General features: G+C 43.9%; 1 protein-coding gene across 2 annotated transcripts in view; it reads right to left on the bottom strand.

Annotated features, from left to right (window-relative positions):
• The window catches only part of IKZF2 (IKAROS family zinc finger 2), a 114,021-nt gene that overhangs the window by 40,830 nt on the left and 49,546 nt on the right, over positions 1–23,645 (bottom strand). The window contains exons 4-5 of one of the 2 annotated variants that reach the window (XM_057389871.1): positions 11,486–11,752; positions 1,933–2,100 (exon numbers count right to left, since the gene is read on the bottom strand). In XM_057389871.1, coding sequence (XP_057245854.1) covers positions 1,933–2,100; positions 11,486–11,752 — 435 coding nt within the window. The remainder of the gene's footprint in view (positions 1–1,932; positions 2,101–11,485; positions 11,753–23,645) is intronic. The other variant, XM_057389872.1, reaches the window with a different exon arrangement.

A 23,645-nucleotide genomic window follows, 5' to 3' on the forward strand; every position in this document is an offset into this window, starting at 1 on the left:
GAACACGCCCCCATCTTTTCCATGATCCAGGTGTGAATATGCCAGCCCAGCTTGCCTCTAGGGCAGGGACAGACRCCTTAGCTTCTATGCCTGCGTCCAGAGTGGCAATTCACCTGTGTGCAGGGGGGTGCCACGTTTTAGGGAAATAATCCAGGTTTTAACTCTTCACCTGTGAGCACTGCTCTCAGAACTGCCCTGAAAAGTACTGTGGGACCACTTGTCTGTTCCTGCTGGGCCTCTGCTGAATKTTGCTGTAGCTGAGTGCTTAGAGAAGTGACACTTTCTCCACTGAAAACAAAGCCTAAAATTACAAACTGAGCAGACCAGAACATGGCTAAGTCAGTTAGGGAAAGAGCTCCAGAAAAACTCGTGCTAAGCAGCTTACATATCTTCTGAAAATCCCACACCTTTACATTTCATCCTCACGCAAAACACAGAACCCATTAGCCATGTGCTCTTCCCACAGGAAGAACAATCTCTATCAATGGCAGTATCTAGGTAACAAAATTTATATTAATATTCTGGTAAGGTCTTCAACCACAATATCCGTATTYGGTAATGAGGGCTATTTTTTTGGTTACAACTCTTTTTTTGTTTTAATTGTGATCATTTGTATTGTGTTCTGTTTTCTAAAAAATTTCCAGTTGAAACTGCAATTATGGTCAGATGTGTGAAAACTGCAGCTCACATTTCCACAGACATTTTCCCTACTGATTTTTAGATCAAGTCTGACTCAAGCMATTCTCTCCCAGCCTAGTCCCACTCCTGTACTCCCTTGGAAGTTCATGCTTTCTGACAGCATTTTCCAYCAGTACAGCCTCCTGCATGCTCCCAAATCTACCTGGAGAAGCTTACCAGCTTATCCTTTCCTATTCTTGGAAATGCCAAGACAACTCTGTATCCTAAGACCATCTCAGCACTCCTAAAACAGAAACTCCTGAAATGAGGTTGACTCTGTAGAAGAGTCAGGAAGCTCATGCAGGATTTCTGCCTGSAGTTGAACTTCCACCACTGTGTTTCAATAGCCACACATTTGCTAGCTCCTCAAAGAAGTTCATCTGCAATGCTGTCACTTGTAACCAGTCCAATTATCTMGGCTCATTCAACAATGAAACACACAGCTTCTTACCAGTGGCCTCAACACACAAGTTGAGTGTTCAGGAGATCCAAAGCAAGATCTTACTCAGGAGTCCTACACAGATGAGTAAGAGGGCAGAATGCAGCGTCTTGGTGCAGGGACAGGGACTAAAACCACAGCTGATCCCGATTGCTGGGRCTCCAACATGACTACCAGTATGAAGCTATGAGACAGGTATTTCTTGACAACTTACCAAGAAACTATATCAAGTAGACTTGATACCGACATGATCCTATCACTTAACAAGGCAAGAGAAACCCCATCTCTTTCAACCACCTTCAGCTTCAGGGTGAATGCTGTGGCTGCCATGAGCTAGGACTTTACAGCAAGATGTAACTGAATCAAAAATGCAATTTAGAGGGCTTTAGAGGGCTGAAAGATGAACAAGTTTGAACTCAACCAGCATATGGCATTTATTAGATGAAGAAATGGGTATGAACTGCAAAGCAGACTTCCAAGAGCCCACAGTTATTCTTTGTGATCATTGGAATTTCACAGCCACTTCGGGGCCCAGAGTGTCAAAACAATCTGCCAGCGAAGCCAGGATACACCCAAGGAGACATTAAGAGGGAAATGCGATAGCATCAGCAGAGGAGCTCAGTTACACAAAAGGAGAGGTGTGGCTGAACCACAACTTTTCTGATTCACATCAAGGCTTTCCCAAAGTTGAGAGCTGCACTCTCTGAAGAGGATGGTACAGACCCAGAGCTACACTTTATTTTCACTACCTGCTGCACTGGGACGGTAGTGATAAAGGAAGGAAGAAGTGTGAGGAGAAGCCAAGGTGGGCTCACCAGAGTGTGTCCTGAGGTGTCCTGTGAGGGCGTCCCTCCGCCGGCAGGCGTAGCTACAGAAGGGACATTTGAACGGTTTCTCCCCAGAGTGCAACTTGATGTGCCTCAGCAGGTTCCCCTTCTGGGTAAAAGAAGCTCCACATTGGTTACAGTGGAAGGGGCGTTCACCTGGAAGGGAAGGGGAAGGGAGAGAGCTGTCAACACACATCGGAGGATGCACAGAGGCCACTTTCCCACTCTGTACCAGTGCCATTGCACAGGGGTACAGTCCCCACCACCACCATCACACGGCACCTCTAAAGTCAGAGGCCGTTTCTTTTGCACAATGGGCAAAGCCTCCAATAGTGATTTGAGGCTCTTTCCCTGAGGTGATCAATGCTTCCTGGTTTTCTTGAAACTTCTTCACCTCAGAGCTTCTATCCTTTATAAAAGATGAGCTCTGCTGAAAATTCAGATCTATAGTTGTGGTTTTGCAGTATTTACTTCTATRGTTTTGCACTTATATTTAGTATAGGTCCAATCCACATGAGTTTAGAACTGATCATAACAACTGGACCTTAGCAAAGGTGTTTAGGTCTTTGGTTCAAATCAAACCTTTKGCTTGCATTATACTTTAATTGACAGCCCTTTTTAAAGGCTGCTTTGCACTGCTAGAGTGACATGGAGGGAATGGATGCAAGTGAGGATCACGGTTGCAAGCTCTGGGCAGTACTAAAAGTTGAAAAAAATCATACACCATTAAACTGTGAAATAAACAAATTTGCACTCTACATAAATTAAAAAGACTGGTTTGATGAAAAAGTCACAGAAACCCTAGACCTTAGACCCTATCACTGCACCCCATGTGTTCGTACACACTCACACACACATTCAAAGCTTATTTTAATGCTAAGCCTTCATATTTGCCTTAGATAGTGGGGATTGGGTTCATTAATAAAACCCCACCTTTAAAAAAAATATTATTTAGAGGAAAAGCCCTGATGAACTCAGGTTTTGTGGAACATTATCAAAACCATACTCTATATCAACATTTGTAGAGGACAGTCAGACTGTTACAGCAGTCTTGGGCAGGCAGTCTGCTCTAATCATCTGCTTATGTCCTGCTGAGCAAATCAATTGACCACAAGCACACACTCGTGCTGGCCACTTGTCCAAGCGCTTTACTGCAGCTGGACTTTAGATCACAGAAKCACAGAATGGTTTGGTTTAAAAGGGACCTTAAAGCCCATCCAGTTCCATTCCCTGCCATGGGCAGGGACACMTTCCACTCTCCCAGGTTGCTCCAAACCCTGCCCAACCTGGCCTTGAACACTTTCAGGGATGGGGCAGCCACAGCTTCTCTGGATAACCTGTGCCTGGGCTTTACCGCCCTCACAGGGAAGWATTTCTTCCATATACATAATTTAAATCTACCCTCTTCCAATTTAAAGCATTACCCAGTGTTTATACCAACTAGAGCTCCAGCTCAACACGGTCTTGATCATCAGATTTCAGATGTAAACAACCTCATCCACATTTTTCAGTGCATCACCTATTGTGGAGCCTTAGACAAATCCTGCTGGGACCTTCTGAGTTTTAGGTCAGTGTCCTGAAGCAGATCTCGTGAAAAACAAACACATTCTGTGAGCTTTCACATCTCTTCAAAGCCTTTTAAAATCCCTTTAAAACAATTACTCCCTTGATGGACAAAACGAATACTGTTTTTTTTGTCAAAGTAGTTCACATGTGTGTGTATTGTGAAGCCCAAAATACATCTGGAGAGTCAAATAGGAGAGGGAGGGAGAGAGCTCTTACAGAAGTCCACAAGCAATTCTTGTGTCAGTGGTTCAAAGCACTGCAGGACTGCAATGCTGTCAGGAGGGCAGCAGAAGGTGTGCCATGCATATGCCATACTCTGCAACTTTATTTCACATGTGGGGGATTGAAATCACATCTGAAGCTGCTGCAAAGGTACTCAAGGAGATGCTAAGGTTCCTACAATCTCACCAAGAATATTACAGAATAATGATTAAAAAAAAAATCACGGCATAAAGCTCTTCTTCCAATACACTGAACATGAGCTCATTAGAATTGATAAAGAGTTTGTGGTTTCCCTTTCAAACTCCCACACTATACTTAAAGGATCTGATTAGCCATTATCTTCTTCTATATCATTTCAAAATGTCCATAACAGATATGTAAAGAGACGGCAGTAGAAAAATATATGTTTTTTTTTTCTTTTCTGTTTTGCTTTCACTGTCTGAGAAAACAGGCAAAACCCTTTCCTTTGACACGTTTCTGAGTGCTCTGGAATGATAGCTTCAGTTTCAGGATGACAACATGAAAGAAGGCAGCACGTTTCTTACCAAGTTTAAAGTCTTTCCTTTTACTCCTGCTGTATTTAAAATTATGCAGTTACTGTGTTTTACCCACTACATCACCCACTTCTCTCTGACATTTTGGAAGCCACATACGAGCAGGTATTCTCAAAAAACTGGCTGCTCTAGAGATGCTGAAAGCTTTCAGTCAGAAATTCAAATAGTCACTGCACTACAGTTTGATGGCAAAGATGACATGAAAACACTCACCACAAAGTCACCCGTAGTCTGCTCCTCTCTTGCAACAGACAGAATCCGCTCCAATAGCACATTTTACCTTAAATAACCTTTGTATCTATTTAAAGGCAGCCTGAATTCATTTCTACTGGCTTCATTCCGGGTAAATAGCTGCTTTGATCTGTTTGTTACACTTTTGTCCAATCATTCGATTCCAGCTCCTTGTTTAAGCTGCAGGCTTGTGGGATGCAATTTTGGTCACACCTTCGTGCTATTGATTAGCAGCTTTTACATTTAGCACAGCTAATCTGAGAGGCCATTATCCAATAGAAGGGTGCACAAAGAGACGTAACGACTGAATAGCAAGAAGGTTCTGTTGGTTTTCCAAGAACTGTGCTGTCTGAWGCCCACTCAGATACTAGCAAACAAGCCCTCTTTATCACTTCAATGCCTTAAGAAGACTGTGTTCCCATTATTTCTCCTGCTGCCTTTTCCTGGTAGGTTTGTAAACCGTTCTCCAGAATTATTACTTCCCAGTAACAAAATAACAACCTTGACGTCCTTTTTCTCCTCCCTTACTTTTCTGTGAAAACTCTATTTTTTTCCRTAAGGTGAAATCAATCATACTTCAAACTAAGTATCTACTCATAAGAAGTCTTTAAACAGAGGGTTTTTTTTTTTTTTCTACATGCTGGTGCCTGAGTTTAAAATGTTTTTTGGGGTGACGGCAGCATAGACATACCAGGAACTATAGAYGTATTAAATGTGGCACACATTACTCCAGGATGGTAATAATTACAAGCACAGTGTGCTCCCCACCACTTACAGGTATGTATTTACTTCTTGACTCTGTGTATTTACACTGACTTATCAAAATATGAACTCTGCTGTAAGTTGACCAAGCAAGTTCTGTGCTTTTCAGCACAAGAAACTACGTGACTGCAACATAACTGCAAAATRCTTTTAGACTACTTTAAGTATTGAGCCTCTTCTCCATTATTGAGCTAAACCAGGGCAGAAAGCCCTCCAACTTAGTGACTTTCAGAGTGGCAAGAGGGGGAGGGACAGCCAACCAAAGGAAAAAGATGTTTCTTTTCAACTCCAGATTTAGAGTCCAAAGCCACACAAAACCAGGAATGCCTAGAAAGCCTTGCTCCCCAGCAGGCGACATTTAATTATCTAAAGTTACTTCAGGAATGGACAAAACAAGGTAAACCAGAGCTGTCAAGTATCAGCTTTCCTAAAGGCTTTGTAAGAGGAGCTTGTGCCAGGGAATGAGTAAATTAAGAAATAAATACATCTATCGGGTTTAGTATTTTACAGTCAAAATATCAGCTAAAAGGTGATATTCACAGTATCTTTAATATATGACAGCTGGCTGGAGACTTCACTGAACAAGCTACGAGTGGTGGCTGGCTGATACAACCTGAAACCAGGCAAATGAACCTACTAACTTGGTASTAATGGATGCCACAGATGTCAAATGTTGTTTCAAAAAGCAAACCATCTCCTTTTTCTGCTTAATTGGAAGCTTCCCTGCACGATAGCTCGTCTTTCCCGCCTCAGGACGGAAGTGCTGCACAGAAGTTTCAGTATGACTTATCCTTCTTCGAATCTCAGACCAGTGAAAAACAGTGATATTTTTGCTGCAAAGCTATTTTCTGTATTAAAACAGAAATTTGACTGAGGATGAGGAGCCCACAGACCTGGCAACCAAGGAGACTTGGATTTTCCTAAGCCTTGGCTGTTAACGTTCGTCCCTTTGAAATCAAAGGGAGTGACTCACAAATTAATGCGCTGGTTCTCAATAACAAGGCCAGGGTATTCCTACAGCAGCAATCGTGCTACATAAAAACCAGGTCCAGTGGGACTTCAGGGTCCCTCTTGGTTAAATGTATATCTGGGAACTCAACCTTTTTTGTGTGGCAGATACTTTTGATATGCAAAGTATAGCTTAAGTACTTCTCAAACAGGATTTTTTCTTTCCAACACAAAATTACTGTGCCCATGCTGCCATCAGAAAGTATTTGCTCTTACTAATAATACTGATTTTCACCCTTCCATAAAATACTTTTTGTMAATATTCAGTTAAAATGAAACATTTCTTTTGATTCATCAGATGCTGCCACTGATCTGATTCTGACCTGTCCTAGGAAAACAAGAGAATTATCAGTGGTGCTCCTGAAATCAGCAATTTTAGCAGGGTTTTTTGTTGGGAAAAACCTGCTTTCAGATCAGGCAATTTATTATAAACCAGTAGTGACAAATTACTCATGTAAAATTCCTGGGAAATKGTGGGTAATTTTCAATTGTCCTCTGCACAGATTTATGACTGCATTCTTAAGAATGAARAATCTCTTAAGTGAATTGGCAAAACTATCAGAAGAGTTTAGTTATTGAGTACTGCAAGTAAAACACATCCTTCTGCCCAGAACAATTCCAAAAGTCTCACCTCCCCTTCCTTATGCTTAGAATAGTGAGATGACTTTTCAAAACATTAGACTTCAGAACCTAAGTAGCAAACTGGACTTTCAGAAATTTAGCCCTACAATCTTTGATTTAGCGCCAAATCTATTAACATTGCAAGAGAGAGGAAGGCTGCACTAGGTTACAAATTAGAAATGAAAGCAAATAAACCCTTTCTGCTAGCAAAATGAGAGAGGCAGTCAAGTGGAGTTCATCACAACATGTTAATATGACCATTTGTTTAAATCTGCTCCTGGTTAGCCGCTTAGGTATAGAAGTCTTTTATATGGAGCAGCGCAACTGGGCTTTTCCCTATTTATTACTTTCTGTCCTAAAAACCTGAACTCTGCATGAAAAAATTCAATTGCATTCAGAGTTCCAGGGTTGCATATGTTCAGTAATAACACCACTGTGTTAAAGCAGTGCTAAAGCAGAACTTGAACATTTCCCTCATGGGCATATAACTGACTTTACATAACCGGTACCATTTCACGGACTTGCGGTACCAGAACACTTGTGGAGTCCAAGCAAAGATCTGAGAATGTGCTGCAGTGAACACCCCCCAAAAAGCCTAAAGGTAACCTACCAGCAGCCCAGAGTGAGGGTGGGGCAAAGCTGACATCCCCACTGCCTCTGCCCAGACCGTGCTCTGCCTGTACRCACCTGCTGTACGCACACAGAGAAAGCATTTAACCTCTGCGTGTTATAGAAAAATGAGGATGAGAAGATGTGGATGCACCATCTCTGGGAGTGTCCGAGGCCAGGCTGGACAGGGCTTGGAGCAACCTGGGATGGTGGAAAGTGTCCCCTGCTCATGGCAAGGGGTGGAATGGGATGAACTTTAAGGTCCCTTCCAAACCAAACTATCCCCTGATTCTATCCTTAGAACTGAAAAATATTTCAAAAACTAGCTGTGAACTGTATAAACTGGACATTATAGCAGAGGGAAAAAAAAAATGAAAAAGGTCACAATTCACAGCAGAAGGGAGAACAACACGTGGGCTTCACAGAGCACAGAAGCATCAGCATGGCTGTACAAGAATATGGTTTCTGCTTTACCAAAAACAATGAGCAAGGAAATTTTAATTCAAGCCCACAGCAGGAAGCATAAAGAGGCAAGAAATCATTCAAGCTCCTCTTCATTATTGAAAAAAACCTGGATTATTTGCCTCATCTCCTTCTCCTTCCCTCTACATCCCCAAGCACAAACCCCTGGAGCATCCAATGGCAATATTAAATGACCAAGTCATCCCCTGAAGTAACAAAAAACTCTGATAAAGATCCTGCAACTTGAGGAATGTGCTGTGGAATATGAAATTTGGCCAAAAAGAATGTAGTATGGGAAAGATCAAAAAAATGGAACACAACACATGCTATTTTTATGACACAAGGACGTGGCACAAGAGGGAGGGGGTTACCCTGCTCAACAATGCAGGGGTTGCATGACGCTTAATTCCCACACCAACCATTTTATTTATTTTCTGTCAGCACTGACAAAAAAAAAAAGGCTTTCTCCTAGTGCCCAAGCAGATTACAAAAAAACTTCACCTCAATTAACAGTTTTTCAGAGAAATGCTGCGTTTGGCAGAATCAGTAGTGCCACGGGCCCTGTGATGGAAGTTCCACAAACCAGAGCATAACTTAGACCACGATCTGAGGGATGAATGGGCAATCCCCAGCTTGGTCTATTGCAGGAAGGGGTGACTGCACACCAGGATCAGAGATGGGACACTGAGCTCACCTACTCTGGCCTCATCCACAGCACAGACTATTTTTCCCACCCCTATATCCATTTGAATGAACCACCATAATGTGGCAGGGAAGACAACTGCTCTTCAGAACAGAGGAATAATGGCTGGAGCAGAGAGTGACCCTTCCTGTGCATAGCCAAAGCCTACAGCACAGCTTCTTGCCAAGCCTGGGTACCCCGTGCAAGGAAAGCCACACTCATCTCAGCACACACAGAAATTACAGCCTCTGCTAAGGACCACAACATTTTGGGTGATTTACATAAAATGCTGACAGGTTTTCGGGGAAAGGAAAAGGACTTCAGCTTTTGCCAATGCAAACAACTGGCCAGATCGTGCTTTGGTTGTGTGCAGATAAAGAGGAGAGTAAGGCAAGATTCAGCTCCCAAAACACACTTAAATTGGCTTTGAGAGGTAGGGATGTACATGCCAGTTGGATTAGCTGATAAAGAATGTCATCCGTTTCCACTCACTAGGGACAACCTTCCTTCTCTCCACCATTCTCCCTTGGGCTGCAAAACCAGACTAGCCACAGGTCAGGGCTCATTCCAGAGCTGGGGCCAGCCCATCACACCCTGCTGCTGAGGAAGTGGCAACATATTTTAAAATACTGCACTTTACAAGATAGATACCAGTATGTTAAAAATACTCCTTAAAATTCAGGATGTGGAAATCCAAGCAAACTTCTGTTGTGGACAGCAAAGTAGCAGCACGTATTAGAAAACAAACAAAGTGGAAAGAAAAAAATCCTCTGCAAAATTTGCCAACTGGTTTGCTGAGAACAGAGCATGGAGCTGCACATTAAMAGAAATGCCATTTCTATATGCTTGAAATCATCTGTATAGAACAGTACATCCCAGCTCCTCTGCTCTGATGGGAAAAGAGTCAGAGCTCTCCGAGGAACCAGCAGTAGCCTGAAGGAAAAAGCTACCAGTTATGCAATTGCTGCCCATGCACCCGCAGACGGCCGCCTTGCCCGCACGCAGATGAGATTTTGTTCCGTTCACTTTGAATTTACACATCTTTTTTAACAGGAAAAAGGCAGCTTGCCTRTATTTAAAAGATGCACCAGCTATTCAGGATCTCAGAAATGCAGACCATTTAATTAAGTACCTAAATCTAAATTTAGCACAGCTAGTTTAGCTGCTCGAGTTCAAATATGCRGACTCTGATGCACCTACAATACATATGTTCAGATATGTGCAAGCAGCAGTGAAAACTTTTCGGGAGGTTGAAAGCTGGAGAGTCAGTCTGGTACATTCTTGTTTCTCTTTCCCTCTTCTAGTAATAGCACGTCAAATTGTTAATCAAGGTTTTGATTCCAGCTAATGCTTTTCCCCYCTCGTAATTCCTGTCTAAAATCATGAGTGCATCATAAACGATACTGCCATGCTTTGCATTACACACTTAGGTCAAGTTATTATCAATACAACTTATATACAGGAGATTAACTATGTAATATATATTTATTATTCCTCTGTACAGAAATTCTATTGATTTCTTGCCCATCAAGAGCACACTACTTGACTGCAAACTACCAGGTTTACAAAGGGATTACACAATGTCTTTCTTCCTCTACTCTAAAACTCCACTTTTCTGTTATATATATTCACAGATCTCAGACAATGTGAGTATCTCATCCCATTAAATAACAGCAAAGGTAAAAAGCAAAGTATCTCTAATTTTGTCAAAAAAAATACAAACACCTGCTGAGGCTCCACCACAAAAACCYGTGCTTAACCTTAATAAGATTTAAGTGTGTATCTAAAGTTAAGCTTATATTGAAGCCCTTCAGGTGACTTACATGTGCTTAAATCTCATAAAAGTTAAGCACAAGCTTAAGTGCTTTTTAGAATCAAAGGTAGACTGCTGCAAGAGCAGAGAGCATCATCTTCTGGYACCACCCGTCCTTCTGTTGGAGGTGACTATTGCTCCCACCTGAGGAGTGGGCAGCACAGGGGAATGAGTACCAGCTTCCTGGGCACACCATTTTACCACATTGGCCATAAGTTCCCTGAAATACCCTGGTTTAAGCTCAAGACATAATTTTTCAATTCACAAAGATCCACCCAATCTGCATATTGCAGAGGTGCCCTCTGCCTCTTGAATTCTCAAACCCACAAGCCTGGTAAGCTGTTTGGGACCCCAAACAGCAATAGCACTAGTAGTAATAAAAATACAAATGCTGGGAGAGAACACTGAATGCTCCAATGGTATTGAGATGGTGTGGGGGAGCCAGGTGAGTGGCTCAGCTGAGGTGTCCCTGAGGGAGCTGTCACACAGTGAGCAGCAAGCCCACCCCAGCATAAGGATTACTGGGTGATGAGTGTCCCCTGCAGGGTTTGCTCATCCCAGGCCCAGGTGCTTACAGGAGTGTGAGATCCCCAGGAAGCTGCTGGCCTCATCCACCCGGGAGCACCTCCAGTGGAAGAACATCTAAGACTCCCCTTAAAGGCTCAAAAGCTTTGCACATGCACACACAAYGAACACCACCACCACCCACCCCCGCCCCTCAAGCCAGAGAATGACTACCACCATCTTGCCCCAGTGAGGAACAGTAACAAAAGCAATTTCCAGGGTTTTGCACTGCTTTTAAGAACAAAAGGCTGGAAATCAAAGTAAAGGAAGCACCATGCTTGCCAGCAAGAGAGCATCACCAGAATTTGGAAAGCAGAAAGAGAAACAAAACCAACAAAAYCCATTTTTCCCCTCCCCAGGCTCCTGCGACCCCAAGAATGAAAAGGGAAGAGAAAAGAGTTGTCAGGTAACATCAACATCGCCACAGATTTTCTTTCAGCTGCTTACCAGTGTGGCTCCTTTTATGTACCATTAGCACATTGGGCCCAATGCAAACCATGCCACAGACGTCACATTTCAGTTTACCATTGGGAAGCCGGATTCCTCCATCGCTTGATAGCTCCTGGATCTTTCTGTTATCCACCATCTCGTTACTCCCAATGAAGGGCTCTTCCAGGCTGCTTCCTTCATCGTGAGCTCTGATAATATCTTCATGAATCAGGGGCTTCCTGTCAAATTCCTCATCACTTTGCATTTCTAGCTTTACTGAATTTGCTGAAATTTAAAAAAATAATAAAAAAATTAAAATTAAACCAATATATTTTATAAGTTCTCAACTACTACTATCATGAGAAAATATTTACTGTTAACAATATTAAGTCACAGCCTTGAGGCTCAAACCCATCATGAGAGCCTCATGGTGGTGATGGCATCACAAGTTACTCCTAATTCCTACAGCTATTTTAAAGCCTAAGAAGTCAGGTACAGCATAATCCAGACACCTGCTAAAAGTTGTGGARATGCAGCAGGAGAAAGAACTGACCTCCTGCTCCTCAGCTTGAACCACAAGAGCTGCCTTCCTCTCAAGGAGCCAAAGCCAGAGCAGCATAGGACAAAGCCAGAGCTGCTCCTTCCAGGCCTCTCCTGCCCAGTGCCCTGAGAGGCAGGGTTCCCAAAGGCACAGTGCAAGGAAACAAAGCAGGATTGTTCCAAATGCAAAGATCCAGCGAAACTGGGCTTGTGGGCTGTGCCAGTAATCTCCAAATCACCCTGCCTGCACGGACAGGTTCCCTGATGGAGGGGAGACCAGGCTCTGGATGAGTCTCCAGTGCTTTCTTGCTCCCACCTTCTGATTCACGTCAATGGGACACTGCCAAGGCAAACAGGGCTGCAGCGAGACCTACAGTGCTGGATTATTTATATTTGCAAGTGAAATACGTGCAGTTGAAGATCTTTCACATCTGTCTAGTGAGACTGACGGGCTCACCGCTGATTCTGTGATCCTCAGGTGACAGGATAAACCTCCTCTAACCACTGAGAGCTTGTGGGATCAGCAACTTTTTAAAGAAAACAAATACCAGGCTTTTTGGCAAAGGGGTGTCAGTGCAGGGGTGTTTTAATCACCAGATGCCCCATTTSGACTCTTCAAGAGTTGGTCAAACCTGCCAAAAGGCCCATCCCAGAGTCACAGGCTCCATCCACAGTGTCAGCCAGAAGGCAAGCCCACGTGTCTGCTTCCCTAAGCCTTGATCCTGCTGAGGGGTTTAACAAGGAGGCGATTCAGCCTTCATATCTAAGCAGTCTTTGACCTCTGTGCTAAGGCCATTGGCACGAGCGCCAGTGACCTGGAGMACAAATGTGTGCCCTGGGTCTGCCCGGTGTGCCCAAACTCCGGCCAGATGTACTTCTTGGCAGCTGCCAAAGGGTCCCTGTCCAGGAACCCAATGACAGAGCTATAAGTAAACACTGTGAGGCATCACAGTTTCAAACAGCTGGCCTGGAAATGCCAGAAAAAAAAAACCCTGCTATTTAGACTTCCTCCTTCATCCTTTTTTCTTCCCCTTCCCAGAAAACACAGGGTTCAGAGACTGATGTTGATGTTGCAAATCTAAATCACTGCTTTTACTCCCAGGAAAAGCATAATGAACMGGGTAAAGGCACCAGAGACCAAGCAACGGTAAGATGTTTCTTTTTAATCATAAAACTGTAGAAACATCTTTCACTACTCATCAAGGCACTAATGGGAGCTAAGGAACGAAAAGAAAGTACTATTACAGCAAAGCCCATCCAGAGCAAGGACACTGCCAGATCAGATCACAGCAAACCAGCATCAGCACAGGCACTGCCATCCAAAAGGTCTGTGACTACAAAATATTTGAGTGCAACACTTAGAGAAGGGAATTAATATTTTTGTTGCCACAGGGATTGATTTATTGTTCTTAAAAAGGTAAAAACCAGCCCAAACTGAGAGCTCAACCAGGACGTGGCCCCAGGCAGTGTCTGGGGACAGAAACAGGTCAAGAGGAGGCTGTTTGCTTGGGGAGCAGGAGGGGACCGGCCCCAGCAGACAGCAAGAGAAGCCATGGAAAGCCACCCTGCATTGGTGCCAAGCCCAAGTGGCACAGCCAACAGCCTCCTGACCAGGAGGATCTACCCTCGTGCAGGGGCTGAGCAGAAAGGAGGAAGAGCAGGAGCTCTGGCAGCTCCGCAGGCTGACAGGGAAGAGAGCTGAGGTCTCTGACCCACCTCCCCATGGAAAGCACACACTGGTRATTTATGGACAGCCCACTTTCAGAGCTAAGGAATGGCAGTTCCCTCCAATAATAGCAGCCTTTTGGGTTATTCAGCAAGTCTGAGAATGAAGCCCAAAGAAACGGTTCGCTGGCTTCAGGAGTAGGATTTAATACACTCGGCCACACAAGTAGCTACCGCGGAGCCAGAAAAGAGTGCCCTGTGCTCCTCACCTAAAACTCCAGGTTGCTGCCACAAGCCTGCACGTCCTCCTGGCACAGTACTGCACAAAAAATCCAAAAGCCACATCCCAATTCTGCATATTTATATGTACTCACAAGAGAGAGAAAGTCTTGGATCTTATGCGTCTTCTTACGTATATAAATTTTTTGTCTTTCTCTGATTTGGAATAATAAACACTTGAATGCAGTTAGTGCTGAGCACCACAACTTCCCATTCACAGCTGTGGAGCTCTGCCTGCTCAGCACACATACGAACAAAGTTGCAAGAGCTTACAAATGGGAAGACCACTTACTTTATCTCCCTYCCCCTTGCACTTCTTTCTGCTGAATGATGCTTTCATGCAACAGGATAAGCAGCACAACGAAACGGCGCCAGCCGTTTGCTGAAGCACAGCCTCCCCACACACAGAGCGCTCCACAACTCCGGCACACRGAGCTCACAAAGCCCAAGGAATTCACTCTGCATCCTTCAAAGCATCCCAGATATTCTATGGAGCTGTGCAGGCTGTTTGTTCTTCCTCCTTGCCTCACCTTTGTGCACACAGAGCAGTGCCACTGCCATTTTCAGAAACCCTCTGGTAACTGTGGAAAGGTTTCCTCCAGCTGGGACCCGCTGCAGGTCTCCAAGGAGGGGAGCAGGGATCTCCTCAGCTCGTTTGCTAATCAGGTCACTCCACTGCCTTACATCATACGGGTGTACATATTAGGCTGTGTGTAGCTTGCATGCAAACAGGAGCTTAAATTGCAGAGAGTTTGTTTTCTCTGTTCTCAGCCAGCCTCGGAAGCTGCAATCATTTAGCAGCGGCACWGTCTTTGTTTTCACCTACAGCACTCAGGGAGCACAATGAACTCTGCTGCAAAGGAAAAAGAAAGGTTCAAGGGATGTTGATGGCTATCCTGCATTGCACACAAGGCTCCACATCAAATTTCACTCTGTGTCCCCTTGCCTTTCTTGTTCACATGCTGGTAAAAGCATAAATAAGAAAATGGATTTTGTTGGGGCTTTTTTTGAAAGTTTTTGGGACATTCCCTAAAAAAAACCCACAGCAAAAGAGATAGCAGGGATAAACTGTAATCCAGCTCACTGCAAAAGCATGAACTTGGAGTCAAACCATTTCCCTCYAGTTATTACATGTTCCTTCTACTTTTTCCCAGTCCAGCAGAACACCTTTYGGGGAAAACCAAAGACAAGCACCACAAAAGCATCTACCTACAAATACACAGCCAACAGCACATGTTCACCAGTACCTAAAGTAATGTTGCTTTCTTTTTAATTTTTCTTTATTTTGGGGTTTTTTTTTGTTTGTTTGTTTGTTTGTTTGTTTTTTTTAATTTCAGTACACCAACCAGCTGATCCTGAATCACACTTTATCCTGAGTGGCCAAATTGAATACAGTTATTGTTAATGTCTCATAAGTGCCAATTAAACTCCAATTCCCTGTTAAACAGCTTCTTGGGAACTTTTCAGTACAAAAATATTTCCTTCACCCACAAATTAGTGTGGCTACAAACCAGAAGCTGGAAGGTCCACCTARAATAAACATTCCTGGTATTTCATCTTCTGTCACGGAAATTTTTCCCTCAAAAGTGAGATCTGAGGGAAAAGAACCCTTCTGTCTTGCTGAGAGATTTGATCCCAGGTGGAGTGTAAATTAAAGCACYGGACAGCTTTTTATTAAGCAAGCAAACAAGAGTGCAATTCCCAGTGCGGAACAAAATTCCTCCTGTCCAACACACCAGGGAGAAGGCAGCAGGACCGTGCCCCTCTGTCTGCTCCACTGTCTGCTGTCCTAGGTCAATGCTTATTTTGTCTGTGGCCTTGGAGAGCCAGGCTGGCCACTGCCACCAAGGGTTTGTGGTCTCCAGCTGRAGGCTGGCCCTTCCTGGCAGCAGCCATGCACCACCAGCCCCTTCCTCCTGCCCCCAGAGCAGCAGCAAGTCAAGCCAGACCCCTCAAGGCCTCCCACGCCTCTTCCGCCATCACCCTTCTCTCGCCAACAGGAAACAAAGCTTTGGCCCAGCTTCAGATACCCATCCTTGAGGAGAAAAAATTCAAAGCTGCCACCCCCGAGGAGCCTTGGATGGCTCCGTGGGCGAACACAGCAAAGGACATTCACAGACACAACATGGTCTCTAACCAAAGTGGCCTGAGAGCAGGTGCCAGGTGGGGCACCAGCAACCCCGGGGGCTGCTCCAGGTTCCCTGTCCAGAACACATCAAAATGCAGCATTCAGAGCCTGGATGATGTGTCTGCTTTACACCSGGATGCAAAGAAATTACAAAATTGTTACTTCCCTCTGGAAAATGAGGCCGAGCCCTAACTACAGCAGCACAATGACGGGCAGCTACAGCACAGTCTGGTGCATATCATCCTGTCAGTGGTCAGTGACACTGTCTATTTTAATCAGGCACTTCTCCTAGGCAGTGGATTAATGACATTGCTAATTGGCAGCTACAGACAAATAGAAAATGACCCAGTTTCTCACAGGTTTTGAACCCAGTTCTTACACATCACAAGCCTTAGAGGTGGCATGTTCCTATACTATTAAACTCACTGTTTTTACACTATCAAAARCACTCAGGAATGATGACTGTAATACAGTCAATTTTAAGAACTGGAATGGCAAACCGATTGAGTGTTCTGTAAAATGCAAGTTAAAGGATGAGGGAGAAGAACCCTTCTGTCCTGATGGATTTTGAAAATTCAAGATAAGGAATGCCAGAAGTTGGAAACAATGATCCTTGGCTCTTGTTCAGTCTAAGAGCACTCTGGTAGCAAAAAGGGTCCTTAAAGAGGGTGTTTACATCACTCCAGAAGCGTAGTGAAACTTTAATGCATGTTCAAACACACTTTGCTCCTCGAATAGTACAAAACAGCCTTAGGTGAAAGAAAACATAATCTTTGAGTTTCTTGTTGCTGGTAGAATTTGGGTCTTAGTTACTGACACTTTTCAAGTTCATATCAGCTTAATTGTGAGCTATTAAATGTGTAAACAAGGGAGCACCAGCAAGCCTTAAAAGGCACGCACACAAGAGGTGAGAATGCCAGCCAAGCAGCGGCAGAACCGGGCACAGAATCGGCTCTGTTGTCACCTCATAGCCACAAAGTACTTGGCTAACAGGTTGACATTAAAAAGCAAATAACTTTAAGCAAATACTGTTTAGTTCCTAAGAAATGAGCAGGTCTCCCCTTCTCCCGAGGAGCAGGTATCACTCCAAAGCTTGCGATACTGAGGAAAAAGGAGAGTGAGGTCTGCTCAAGGCATCAGCAGTGCATCTGCTGCTCAGGAGAAAGGAACCTGTCTCTTTAATGGCATCTGTGGGCAACAGCGCCCTACCAGCAAAGAAATGGAAGACATTTCAGTTGAGGGTTAGAAAGGTGTATTTCAAGGGAGCCAGTTTTGCTTTCACAGCAGATTGAAGCTTTCTGGAGGCTTAGAGAGAAGTGAAGCTGTATCTGGATGGAACAAATGAGGGTGAATGGCACCTGCAAGAGAGGGGAATTACCCAACGCTTTTCTCAAATCAAGTACTAAAATGTCCTATCATAGACATKCCTAATGCTAGGTGTCAAATTTGTTTACCAAAGATTTGGCCACTGAGCCTGGGCAACTCTCGGATGGTGAYACCATCTTGTCATGAGTGACCTCCACAGGGTTCTGCCCATTCACAACAGTTAAATCAAACCGAGTAGTTCACAACTAATAAAAAGGAGAATGTTTTAGAAGCTTTCTGCCGAGTCCTTTTCTGCATGCCACAAACGGGATTCTTCAGGCCCACAAGGAGGTGGTTAATGCGCCAGAAATTCAGTGAGAACTGATCGGCTTATTTAGGGATCCTTAGAAATTTTTAGTTTTCACATTGAAGAATCTYGGTTTAAGCTTGCTACCTCTGAAGTCAATTTAAACTCTCACTAAATGCAACAGAAGACTTATTTCATATCTTCTGGAGGTGGTGTGTGCAGTAAGTGTAGACTAACAGGTCTGTTACACCCAAGTTTAGTTTAAATTAGGATGCTGTTGCATAGCTAAGCCAAGCTTCAGTCAGGTTTTAGCTGACACAAACTGTGGTTGCCATCCTTCCTCAATCCCCACCCTTCCATCTTTTATACTGGCATCAGTGCTCATGGAACCGGATGCTACACCAATCTGGTTGAAAACTCATCTTCCTGAGAAAAATCAACCCTTTTCATCTGGATCAGGCCCCTGGCCAGGTGTACTGTGCCATCACAGCAACCAGCTTTGGCTGAYGTGGAGCAGCACCCCAGATGTCACTGCACACTTTCAGCAGCAATGGTTCTAAATCACCACGTGGCTTCTCCCAACCCAGCTCTCCAGGGCTGGACACAAGGAATGAAAACTGCAGCACTGAAACCTGTGAAACAACTTTTATGCTCAAATGGCCATACAAGCTGAGAAGACTACAGTTACAGCTGGAACAGCTCTGATTTAAACAAACAGCATCCCAGCAAGAGCAGCATTAGGAGCTGAGATTTCTTTTCCATCACAGGGCCCAATTTTGATGGTTACAATGATGCATATGCCAGAAATGTTTTGAAGCAGCAATCCTTCCAGTCTCACACAAGGTCACACACAGTGAGATTCCCACTGAAGTCCAAGGGCTGGGACATGGAGTAYGGAGCTCTTTGGTGTAAGGATGGCAGTACCTCGCCCAGGATCTGCYCCACATGCCCAGCCTTCAGGCATGACTGTTTGCTCACCACAAGTCACCCATGCTGCATACCTCCATCTGGCAAGAGTATGAACTCCTAATTGAATATATATGATTGCTCAGTGTCGCAAGATTCCTCCCCAGAAAGACCTCAGGCCAAATTTCACCCACAAATGCATCTACGCAAGCGGTACTTACACAAGCAAGAGGCATGTATTCATATCCCAGGGTAGGAAAAGTACTCCTGATGACCCAGCCTTCCCCTCCCTTTTTGCCTGTGCTTACAAAGGAATTATGGTGCAACAAATATTGTGCTTAACATAATACAAGATTTCTGCCAATTCCCTAGAGGTGCAAGGAGGAGTTTTCCCGTTCCCATTCCCCCTATCCTTTTGCAGTGCCAGAATCTGATTCTTAGGCAAGATAAGTGAACACAGCCGTGCTCTGCTCCTAGCTGCTGTCCCCTCCACAGATGCAGAAACTAACTCAGCTGATAGTCTTGGACTTACAGATTTTTCGCTAAGGTCAGACTAGGAGCAATTGTTGGATATATCTTTATTTGATTTGCTACTGTTTTTTTTTTTTTTTTCTTCCCCTGTTTTGATGGGGTGAGAGGCAACAGGATTTTCCTTTTTCCTCTCCTTTTGCTGTTGCACGAGACAGTTTTCTGGACAAATGTCACCTGGCAAACTCTGCCTTCACAAGAGACRTGCCCAGCCCTCATGCTCTCCTGCTCTCCTCCCGCACGCTGCAGCCACTGGGACTTTCTGCCTTTGTGTGAATGATTTCCCGCTTGTTTCCGAGGGGCAGGTGATGCTGGGGGCTGTGGTGCTCAGCAAGTTCTCCAGGGCCCCCTTTCGTTGTGAAGTTCCATGTCAGAGTCACTGTGCAGTGCAGGAGACAGGTTCAGTGCTGTGGGTGCTCTCCCACGGCCTTTCCCTTGCCGACCTAAAGCGAGTCTCTTACTGTCTGTGTGTGTTAAATACTGTCAGTCTCCTCTCCTACCACAGCTCTTTTTTACTTCAGCAGAGCTATTTCTGATGCACACTGAAAAGCAGAGAGAGGAGGAAAAATAAAGGCTCAGTCCTGTAGTGAACCACTCTGTCTCTCAAAACACTAAACCAAGAACACTTTTTTTTTTATTTTTAAGACCAGTTCAGATTCTAATAAGGAAGCAGAAGAAACATACACTCATTGAGCAGTAACACACAACATTCACCCCTAAGTGAATTTGCTAAGAGGCTGCTGAGAGCTCTATACGGTACCAGAACTAGAAGTTTGTAAWGGAAAATGGAGACAAACTCCAGCTATATATGGATCATCCCTTATAAACAAAAATAAAGTGATTAATAACATCCATTTGAAGAGACCAAATCCTTATTGCTCACTCATTGTCATCTCTGCTTCTTAAAAAGTGCAGGACTTCCTAAAATGCTTTCCAGCATACGCAAAGGGTAGTAATTATAGCAGTAATGATTATTTCATTTATAAAGAACTTTCCTTTAGGGATCTGTACTATATTTGAAAATACACCTGAAGAAATTGTTTGAAGCAAATGGAATCATTTCTCTGGGTCCGGGCTGGGTACTTTGCTTCATTTTCTGGCATTTTTACCACTAGAGACATTATCTTAAATCAGTGAAAGGCTTTCATTACCAAGTTATACATCATCATTCACAGCTTTCAGGAGAAGTTTTATTTATTTCTTATTATATAAACTCTAAATCATCTTAATGCAACCTGACCTAGCCGTGTCCTCCTCCTCTAAATAAGGCACCTCCCCAACTCATCAACCCATGSAAAATTATAGGATAAGCACCTGCCACAAAAATATTTTCTGTCTTTGTCACTATATTGTAAAAATGAGACGAACAACAAAACCTGTTTCATGTATTTGTTCGAGCCAAAGCCTTGTCTGCACCCCGGGAGGCAGGTGGCTGCTGCAAAGCAATGGGCAGRTGCCCAGGTCCATTTGCAGCCCTGGATCACTGAAAACACCTGAGTGCAGGACTTCTCCCATGCACCTCACAGTCACTGCTGGGCTGGACTCCTGCATAACTWAAAGAAATAAAAGGGAAAGCAGCTTTGCCTAACGATGGTATGACTACACAACATTGAAGGAGAACTCTTAAAAGCCAGTGTCTTTGTAAATGCTGACTTCTGTCAGCACAGTGCTGATTTGAGATGTGCATTTTTACCTGAGGTGGCTAAAAAAATTATTTCAAATTATGTCCTTACTTGGTTTTGGGTTTTTAAAAATTATTTCAAATGGCAAATTCAAATTTGGGGGACAAGGATCTAGGGATCTGGGAAGACCCGCACATTGTTCCGAGACCCCAGCAGTACTGAGTGCAGCCCATTAAGGTAGAATTTAGAGCACATAAATTCATCCATATCWCAAGATGAACATGAAAAGGCTACTCTTAAGAGCCACTGATGGTATAAGGATGGCAGCATCTGGTCTGGTCCCTTCACTTTTCCAGATTTAAAGGACAGTACAGTTTATAATAATTTTCCATTTTCATAACTCACTTCAAGAATCCAAATCTGTTTAAACCCAAATTTTAATATACTAAAAATGGGGGGAAGGTATTTCTGTTGTCTCCTTCCCACAACTTAAAACACACCAGCTATTAAAGCAGCAAGACATTTAAATGACTATTCATTCTGATTTTTTTAAAGCAGTGCTAGGCTTTCACCTGTATCATTATTATGTAGGCAGTGACAGATGGCAATGGAAAAATATAAAATAACTCTTAGAGTATTAACTTTTTTCAGTACCGTATGTGTCAGATTCTTTAGCATAAATAAATGGCATTACACAGTCTCATTAAATCTATACATCTGTGTAGTAACTTGCAATTTATGGATATTTTCTGACACAATGTTCAAACCAACAGGTTTAGCTCACATGTTTCTTTTCTCACCATGCCATCTCCAAGTCACCAGAAAAGCAAACAAAAGCAAAACCCTACACTAAATATTCCTGAAGAATTCTATGAGAAGATTTGCTATTCATCATCTACACATATTTAAGGGAGGGAGAAGGGAAGAGGGTGGTGGGATCATGGAAGAAAGGGACTGGAGAGACTTSGCAAGTAAAACATGCAATTAGGTACCTAAAATTTACATCTCTAATGAGTGAAGAATGTCTCCCCAAGTTAAAATAAAACAGTAACAAGAGGGACACAAACACATTTTCTCCTACTGCCCAGTGAGGCAAGAAAAGCCCCCAGCACATTTTCACCAGAGCACCCAAGAGCYCTGAGCAGATCCCCCATGCACTGCTGTGCCCAGACAGAGCAGAGACTGCAGGACTGAACACCAAGGTGGATCGGCTCAGGCTAYCACTGACCATGCAGAAAGGGGCTGGGAGTGGCTTTGAGCACCACTTGGCATYATCCAGAGGAGTCAGGATGTCAGAGACACAAGAGGTGTGTACACTGAGGCATCTGATACTTGCTCAGGGCTTCCCCAAACATAGCCCATAAATTCAGGTACTCCGTAGGAGTGTCCAACCACCCCACACAGGCTGGCAGATGGATGGCAGGCAGAATGACCTCTTGCTCCTGCAGCCCAGGTTACAGGGGGACAACAGGGACACTGCACCTCTTGGGACACAGGGCCCTGAGGAAGGCGGGGTGGCAGGAGAGGGCTGGCTTGTACACACAAACCTACTCCTGGGAGCACTCCCAGGCACACCTTCATTCATCTCTGAACATGAGCAGGGCAGCTGTGGGGACCTCACGGCTGCTACTATCATTACCCGTTAAAAGGTCTTTTTTTGGGCAACAAATTGTCTTTGGGAGCCCTCACTTTAACACAAGAACCTGCWGGTCCAGGTTGGTGGAATAGTATGTAGCACCCCTTCTGTTACTAAACGTTCATTAAAGGTGTCAGCAAAAGATAATAATCCATAAATGCAGCTGCAGTCCCAGAACAAGGAGTCCAGCAGCCTCRCAAGCTCAGTCCCCATGGTTGTGTTTCAACAGGTACCTCCCCTTTGAACCCCTTTGGCAGTGCCTGTGGAGATGTTCTCCCACRAGCTGCAAAGGATCTGGGGAGCTGATCACTGAGTATCAATGAACACTCCTRCCTGAACACCAAGTCACACCTTAGRCAAACTCAAACCCAGGTGACACATTCCCACTGGAAAGATGAAATTTGGCATTAGCAGCAACTCCTGCACGTCACACCCTTTTGTCTGCYTGGGTAAAGGATCTGTTGGGAGCTATTTATGGACTGGCTCTTTTCCTCTAGGAGGAGCTGGTATTTCTGCCTAAAATTAAGATGGCTTGACACTTCCTACGATGAGGCCCTGTTTTTTACTTGCTTATCACTTTGCCAAAAACAAGTTAGGCTGAAATGTATAGGCAATATTTTAATTTTGTGAGTGTGTGTGAAACTGCAAATCAAAACAGTTGAACTGGCTCTGACAAAGAGGTCAGAGAAACCACCACACCTGGTTCTTAAGCGTTCAGGTCAGATGATCCACAATCAGCCAAAAGAGCAAAGCCTGCTTTCCTATGGATTTGTACCCACAGTCTCTTTCAAGCCCTTTTTCCTTGCAGGAATTGCAATTTGGGTACCTGCTGCCAAATAGAATGAGTAACTTTTAAGTTCCATTCGCCTTTCCCCTCACTAATGAGAATCAGCAATCCCAAGAGATCCTCTGACCATGCAATTTCATCTCATGGGTACACTTCTACTGCATCAGTTCAAAAAAAGTGAGACCCAGAGACAAAACATCACTGACATGCCTTACTTGGGTTTTGAGGACAGGTCATGTGCATTTAAAAATCATTACTTGCCGCAAAAAAAAAGAAAGGGAAAAAAAGAAAGAAAAGGGGAAATAAATTGGCATCCTAAGAGGCTCACTAAAGCTCTTTAAAGTGCATAATTCCATCATCATACTGTACATAGCACACGATCTCTGAGGGGTAATTATCCATGGATTGGAAGCCAGTGTGAATATACACACAGTCAATATGATGTGCTTGCTGCTGCTTCTCTTTTTTTCTTCTT

This window comes from Malurus melanocephalus, unplaced genomic scaffold (assembly GCF_030028575.1).
Source record: "Malurus melanocephalus ecotype Western Australia unplaced genomic scaffold, MMel_1.1 scaffold_20, whole genome shotgun sequence".
Classification (NCBI taxonomy): Eukaryota; Metazoa; Chordata; class Aves; order Passeriformes; family Maluridae; genus Malurus; species Malurus melanocephalus.